This window comes from Scyliorhinus torazame, chromosome 27 (genome assembly GCF_047496885.1).
Source record: "Scyliorhinus torazame isolate Kashiwa2021f chromosome 27, sScyTor2.1, whole genome shotgun sequence".
Taxonomy (NCBI): Eukaryota; Metazoa; Chordata; class Chondrichthyes; order Carcharhiniformes; family Scyliorhinidae; genus Scyliorhinus; species Scyliorhinus torazame.
This window is the reverse complement of record NC_092733.1, coordinates 1,311,657-1,318,748: the sequence shown is the minus strand read 5'-3', so window position 1 is coordinate 1,318,748 and position 7,092 is coordinate 1,311,657. Positions and strand designations below refer to the sequence as shown.

At 52.9% G+C, this 7,092-nt stretch overlaps 1 protein-coding gene across 2 annotated transcripts in view; it reads left to right on the top strand.

Annotated features, from left to right (window-relative positions):
• Positions 1-815: 815 nt before the first annotated feature.
• The window catches only part of LOC140403119 (uridine-cytidine kinase 2-like), a 7,727-nt gene continuing 1,450 nt past the window's right edge, over positions 816-7,092 (top strand). The window contains exons 1-5 of one of the 2 annotated variants that reach the window (XM_072490756.1): positions 816-943; positions 3,445-3,604; positions 4,255-4,351; positions 5,979-6,121; positions 6,967-7,064. In XM_072490756.1, coding sequence (XP_072346857.1) covers positions 851-943; positions 3,445-3,604; positions 4,255-4,351; positions 5,979-6,121; positions 6,967-7,064 — 591 coding nt within the window. In that variant the 5' untranslated portion in view covers positions 816-850. The remainder of the gene's footprint in view (positions 944-3,444; positions 3,605-4,254; positions 4,352-5,978; positions 6,122-6,966; positions 7,065-7,092) is intronic. The other variant, XM_072490757.1, reaches the window with a different exon arrangement.

Sequence of the window (7,092 nt, the reverse complement as noted above, 5' to 3'; positions counted from 1 at the left end):
GGGGATGGGCTGAATGGGACAGCAGCAAGGGGATGGGCTGAATGGGACAGCAGCAAGGGGATGGGCTGAATGGGGCAGCAGGGGGGTGGGCTGAATGGGGTAGCAGCAGGGGGACGGGCTGAATGGGGCAGCAGGGGGACGGGCTGAATGGGGCAGCAGCAGGGGGACGGGCTGAATGGGACAGCAGCAGGGGGATGGGCTGAATGGGACAGCAGCAAGGGGATGGGCTGAATGGGACAGCAGTAGGGGGACGGGCTGAATGGGACAGCAGCAGGGGGATGGGCTGAATGGGACAGCAGCAAGGGGATGGGCTGAATGGGGCAGCAGCAGGGGGACGGGCTGAATGGGACAGCAGCAGGGGGATGGGCTGAATGGGACAGCAGCAGGGGGATGGGCTGAATGGGACAGCAGTAGGGGGGTGGGCTGAATGGGACAGCAGCAGGGGGATGGGCTGAATGGGACAGCAGCAGGGGGATGGGCTGAATGGGACAGCAGCAGGGGGATGGGCTGAATGGGACAGCAGCAGGGGGATGGGCTGAATGGGACAGCAGCAGGGGGATGGGCTGAATGGGGCAGCAGGGGGGATGGGCTGAATGGGGTAGCAGAAGGGGGACGGGCTGAATGGGGCAGCAGCAGGGGGGTGGGCTGAATGGGGTAGCATCAGGGGGATGGGTTGAATGGGGCAGCAGCAGGGGGATGGGCTGAATGGGGCAGCAGGGGGGATGGGCTGAATGGGGTAGCAGAAGGGGGACGGGCTGAATGGCGCGCCAATGTCTGTGACCAATCAGAACGCGCTTTGGCAGCAGGTGCCGCGGTTATACAAGCGGCGCATGCGCGGGCTCCGCCAGCAATGTCGGCGAAGATGGCGGTCGATGCGCTTCTCGGGAGGAACGGGCACCCGCCTTTCCTCATCGCCGTCAGTGGCGGCACTGCCAGCGGGAAGGTAGGTGCTGGTGCCGGTTACGGTGACTGGTGTCCACCCCGGGAGCCGGTGGGCGGGTGGCGGCCGCTCGCCCGAGATTGATGAGGAGCCGCGTGGCTGTTGCGGCAGAGCGGGGCCCGGTGCGCAGGCACGGTGGCAGTGCGGGGCCGGCGAGGCGCAGGCGCGGTGGCAGTGCGGGGCCGGCGAGGCGCAGGCGCGGTGGCAGTGCGGGGCCGGCGAGGCGCAGGCGCGGTGGCAGTGCGGGGCCGGCGAGGCGCAGGCGCGGAGGCAGTGCGGGGCCGGCGAGGCGCAGGCGCGGTGGCAGTGCGGGGCCGGCGAGGCGCAGGCGCGGAGGCAGTGCGGGGCCGGCGAGGCGCAGGCGCGGTGGCAGTGCGGGGCCGGCGAGGCGCAGGCGCGGTGGCAGTGTGGCGCCGGCGAGGCGCAGGCGCGGTGGCAGTGAGGGGCCGGCGAGGTGCGGGGCCAGCTGCCGGCGATGCGCAGGCGCGGTGGCAGTGCGGGGCCGGCGAGGTGCGGGGCCAGCTGCCGGCGATGCGCAGGCGCGGTGGCAGTGCGGGGCCGGCGATGCGCAGGCGCGGTGGCAGTGCGGGGCCGGCGATGCGCAGGCGCGGTGGCAGTGCGGGGCCGGCGATGCGCAGGCGCGGTGGCAGTGCGGGGCCACGAATGCCCAGAAGCGCTGCCGGCGGTGCGCAGGCGCGATGGCCTCTTTGACACTGGCAATGCCTCTTGAGCCACAGGAGGTTTCTGAATCCGACCTGTGATTGTAAATTGAACACAAACAGGAGAACTTGTGTCCCTGACAGCACTTTATTTTCTTAATAAATTTAGAGTGCCCAATTTATTTTTTCCAATTAAGGGGCAATTTAGCGTGGCCAATCCACCTACCCTGTACATCTTTGGGCTGTGGGGGCGAAACCCATGCAGACACGGGGAGAATGTGCAAACTCCACACGGACAGTGACCCGGGGCCGGGATCGAACCCGGGTCCTCGGCGCCGTGACCTGTGTGTCCTTTAAGGAGACAATTTATTTTCCCCAGCTCCAAATCTCAGTCAAACTGAAAAGTTCAGATTATACAGGAACAGGAAGAGGCTGTTCGGCCCTCCTGGGAGTCCCTGCGCTCCTGTCCGGCCTCTCATCGTCTTATCCATTCTCCCACCTTGCCTCTCACTTTTTTACAGTGGAACAGCAGATATTTGTGATCACTGACCTGAAGCAGCACGGTAGCATTGTGGATAGCACAATTGCTTCACAGCTCCAGGGTCCCAGGTTCGATTCCGGCTTGGGTCACTGTCTGTGCAGAGTCTGCACGTTCTCCCTGTGTGTGCGTGGGTTTCCTCTGGGTGCTCCGGTTTCCCCTCACAGTCCAAAGATGTGCAGGTTAGGTGGATTGGCCATGCTAAATTGCCCTTAGTGTCCAAAATTGCCCTTAGTGTTGGGTGGGGTTACTGGGTTATGGGGAGAGGGTGGAGGTGTGACCTTGGGTAGGGTGCTCTTTCAAAGAGCCCCACAACACAAAACTTGATGGGCCGAATGGCCTCCTTCTGCACTGTAAATTCTATGAAGCATTAAGTCTGTATTTTCTGAAGACCCCATCTTCACCACTGAATGTTTCCAGCGTTTTTCTTTAGGGAGAGCGATCACTTTTGGCTACCCTTTTGTATGAAGATATTTTTTTGGGAACTAACACTCCACTTTGATCAGCCTTTACTCGAGGGAGTGTCGCCTGAGCAATCTGTTGTCCTATTTTAACCGTTTTGTCTCAGTATCATTCTGATGAATCTCTACTACGCCCCTCTCAATTATAATATATCCATATAATAATATAAAAGCACTGCTGTTGTTTTATAATTTCTCCTTCATTAGTTGCTGTGCCCAGACCTGAATGCAGTATTCAAAATGGCATCAAACCATTTGGGACCATTCAATGTGTCACTTTAATCTACCCTAATTGATAATAAAATTGGGTAAAAACATTTTTTTGCATGGGATGAACTCCTTTTGTTTCCTGCCCCTCTGTACTTTTCTGCTCCAGTCACCCTCTTTACAGTGAAACCTTAGTCGATGTTAGCAAACTTGGAAATACAGCTCTGTGTTCCAGATTCAAGAAGCACAGATTGGTCAGTTTACAACTGCAGCAGGAGCCCTGGTGCCAACCTTCGGACCCAGCTTGTGGTGTCTCGGATCTTGTGGTTTCCCATCCCCTGTTTTTGAACAGTCTGCTGCATTTTGTACAGACCAAAACGGGCTCATCAAATGTGATTCCCAGTTAGTTGGTGGAGGGATTGGGGGCTGTCAGGACCCTGCTCTCCACCACATGTGAAAATACAGCAAGTAATTTGCTGACATGCCTTCAATTCCTAACCCTGTTGTGGAACTCCAGTCTGTTGTGGATGGGTGTCATTGCGGTGCCTGCTGTGCTAAACTTGCCTTTTTAACCTCTGACAAATAGGCGAATTCTGTCAAATATTGAAGACATCCTTTAATCATCTGTTTTTGTCACAGTCTTCAGTGTGTCAGAAAATCGTCGAGCTATTGGGACAGAATAAAGTGGACCAGCAGCAGAGACAGGTGGTGATCCTCAGCCAGGACAGTTTCTACAAGGTGTTGACCACAGAACAAAAAGCCAAGGCCAGTAAAGGACAGTATAACTTCGATCATCCAGGTATTTCCGTGCAGTGTGGGTAAGAGGGTCAATGGGATGTGTGGGAGAGTGAGGAGGGGTTGGGTGGAGAGTGAGGAGGGGTTGGGTGGAGAGTGAGGAGGGGTTGGGTGGAGAGTGAGGAGGGGTTGGGTGGAGAGGGAGAGAGGGGTGGTGGGCGTCTGGTTTAAATGACTTGCCGAGTTTGTTCATTAGAATTCTTGGCATTATTGGTGACGCAGTGGTCAGCACTGCGGTCTCATGGCACCAAGGACCCGGTTCCAATCCCGGGTCACTGTCCGTGTGGAGTTTGCTCATTCTCCCCCTGTCTGCGTGGGCTCACCCCCACAACACAAAAAGATTTACAGGGCAGGTGGATTGGCCATGCTAAATTGTCACTTTTTTAGAAAAAAAAAGAATTGAGTCCTTTAAATTTTTTCTCCCCCGCCCTTTTTTAAATAAATTTAGAAAAAAGAATTCTTGGCATTAATGAGCTGTTTATGAAATACTAAATGTTGATGTTGCCTGGGACAGGTTCCGTGCAATGTGGTGGTGTCAAGCTTTTCTGACCAGGGCCTGTGTTGCTGTAGCGGACGGTTCCCTGTCTTGTGTGATGTGGTGATTCTCGTGCTCTATTTGTTGCTAATTTTCAACTTTTTTTCCCTTGTTAATAGATGCGTTTGATAATGAGCTGATTCTTCACACCTTGAAGGACATCATCGATGGCAAGACCGTATCAATTCCTGTTTACGATTTTGTTGAACACTCACGGTGTGTATCAGAATGCGTGGAATTGTCACTCAGACCACTGATTCTGGTTAAAGTCGTACTAACGAAAAGAAAAACGTTTGTAGAGCACCCAATTATTTTTTTCCAATTAACCACCTGGGGTTGCCAAGATGGTTGGTAATCATTTGTTACGATCCCAGTTGATGATATAACTGGACAGGAAGATCCCAGATTGCAACCATGGCTCAAAATACTAACTTTTAATTTTATATAAGGTTGAGGAACATAGTCACAGAACCGCTAATTAGTTTTAACAAGAAAAAAAAATGATTAAACATGAAAAGTTGGATTGTTACACAATACTCTTTACTCATCCCTTAATTTAACAAATACATAGATTGTAAACTACATCTTCACTTACAAATGACCTTGTTTACACACAGTCCATTTAAGCACTCAAGATGATTGTGGTCAAATACATACTCCTCACTGAACCCAAGTTAGTGTCTGTGGATTTCTACTCCGAATCCCCCAGATGATGATTCCATCAGAGTTTCCAGTCTCCACTCCCAGAAACGTGCTTCAGAATCTTCTCTCATAATGTTACTTTCCCTCAGCGGTTTGCATTCTGAAATCCAGTCCAGGTTTTTAAAATTACTTTCAAACAAAGCTCCCGCTCCGCTGGATTGACCATGCTAAATTGCCTCTTGGTGTCCAAAGATGTGCAGTTGGGTGGATTGGCCATGATCAATGTGTGGGTTTATATGGGGGGGAGGAGGGGGGAAGTGAGCCGAGATAGGGTGTTCTTTCGGAGGGTCGTTGTAGACTCGATGGGCCAAATGGCCTCCTGCACTGTAGGGATTCCAGCAAATCCAGTCCAGAATTTTACACCAACCCCATTAGGATTTCTTTGTGGTGAGTGTTGCGCAAATTGCTGGCAATTGCTTTAACTTTGCTGTACCTTTTGAAGGCTGCTGTCCCACTTTAAATCTGGTTGCTGCAGTGGTCCCTTTAACTCCGAACACTTTGTTTGCTCTTCCTTGAGTCTTCTGAGCAATACCTTAGTCTCTGCGCACTTAACTCCAGATTTCTCAAACACGCTTTCTGTCCCAGTTTCCCCCATTCTGGGGAGGTTCGGGGAAATCATGTTGTCCTGATCCTGGGACCTACTTTGGAGTTACAGCACTAACCTGTACTTTTGGAAGCGTGCCTCTCTGAGCTCCTGTGCTGTCCAGTCGTCCTCCTGGCAGAGTTTAGCTAAACTAAAACGAAAAAAAACCCATCTCTACTGTACCAGGCCCCTGTTGCTAAGCAACAGCTTATCCTCTAGCCTTTTATTTGTTTTTCACACTAGCCCTCTCTAAGCACAATAGAAACCCTGTTGGAACTTGACCAACCCCCACACATACAAACACCTTAGTCCAGCATGAATCTAACTGTGTTTTACCCTTCCAGCCATAGGAACATTAAATTAAACCCGCTTAAAACTACACCTTATTTCTAATGTTTACCAATCCAAATATAAATCCTAAAACTACCTTTTGTTTTCCTACTGGGTTTTAAATCTAAGTTAGGTGAGTGATCTGATTTAATGGGGGAAGATTTCGAGGGGCTGTCTGTCTGCGTTCATGTCGATTTGAAGTGAGGCTGACTGGAGCTTGTTTTACAGGCAAGGGGAGATGGTGCAGGTTTATCCCGCGGATGTGGTCCTCTTCGAGGGAATCCTGGTTTTCTATTCCCAGGAGATTAGGGATTTGTTTCAAATGAAACTTTTTGTGGACACGGATGCAGATACCCGGCTTTCTAGAAGAGGTTAGAGACACGGATGGGGCGCTGGTGTTGGTTGTGGGGAGTGTTTGGGTGACCCGCGGTTAAGGGAGATCTGGCTTTGGAAGTATTGAATGGTGCGAAAACTGGCTTTTCTCATCTCTGCTCCTCTTCACTCCCTTTGCTTTCCCGTGTCCTGCGTTGTCCCTCAAAAGGTCTTCCATTTCCATCACCGACTCCCTGCTCTGCCTGGGTTGGGGTATGACGACTCCCTGCTCTGCCTGGGTTGGGGTATGATGACTCCCTGCTCTGCCTGGGTTGGGGTATGACGACTCCCTGCTCTGCCTGGGTTGGGGTATGACGACTCCCTGGTCTGCCTGGGTTGGGGTATGAGGGGACTTCCTGCTCTGCCTGGGTTGGGGTATGACGACTCCCTGGTCTGCCTGGGTTGGGGTATGACGACTCCCTGCTCTGCCTGGGTTGGGGTATGAGGGGACTCGCTGCTCTGCCTGGGTTGGGGTATGAGGGGACTCCCTGCTCTGCCTGGGTTGGGGTACGAGGGGACTCCCTGCTCTGCCTGGGTTGGGGTACGAGGGAACTCCCTGCTCTGCCTGGGTTGGGGTATGAGGGGACTCCCTGCTCTGCCTGGGTTGGGGTATGAGGGGACTCCCTGCTCTGCCTGGGTTGGGGTATGACGACTCCCTGCTCTGCCTGGGTTGGGGTATGAGGGGACTCCCTGCTCTGCCTGGGTTGGGGTATGAGGGGACTCAATACTGTTTTTTATTTTCTGAAGCAGCCCGAACTCTCCTTCCTGCGCTCGTGCAGTACTCCTGGTGAATGCGTTGTTTCTAGATTTATGTTACAATTTTATCTCTATTTCCCATCTCCAGTATTGAGAGACATCAATGAGAGAGGGAGGGACCTGGAGCAGATTCTGGCTCAGTACACCACCTTTGTAAAACCAGCCTTTGAGGAGTTCTGCCTTCCGGTGAGCAATGCCTCTGAGGTGAAGGGGT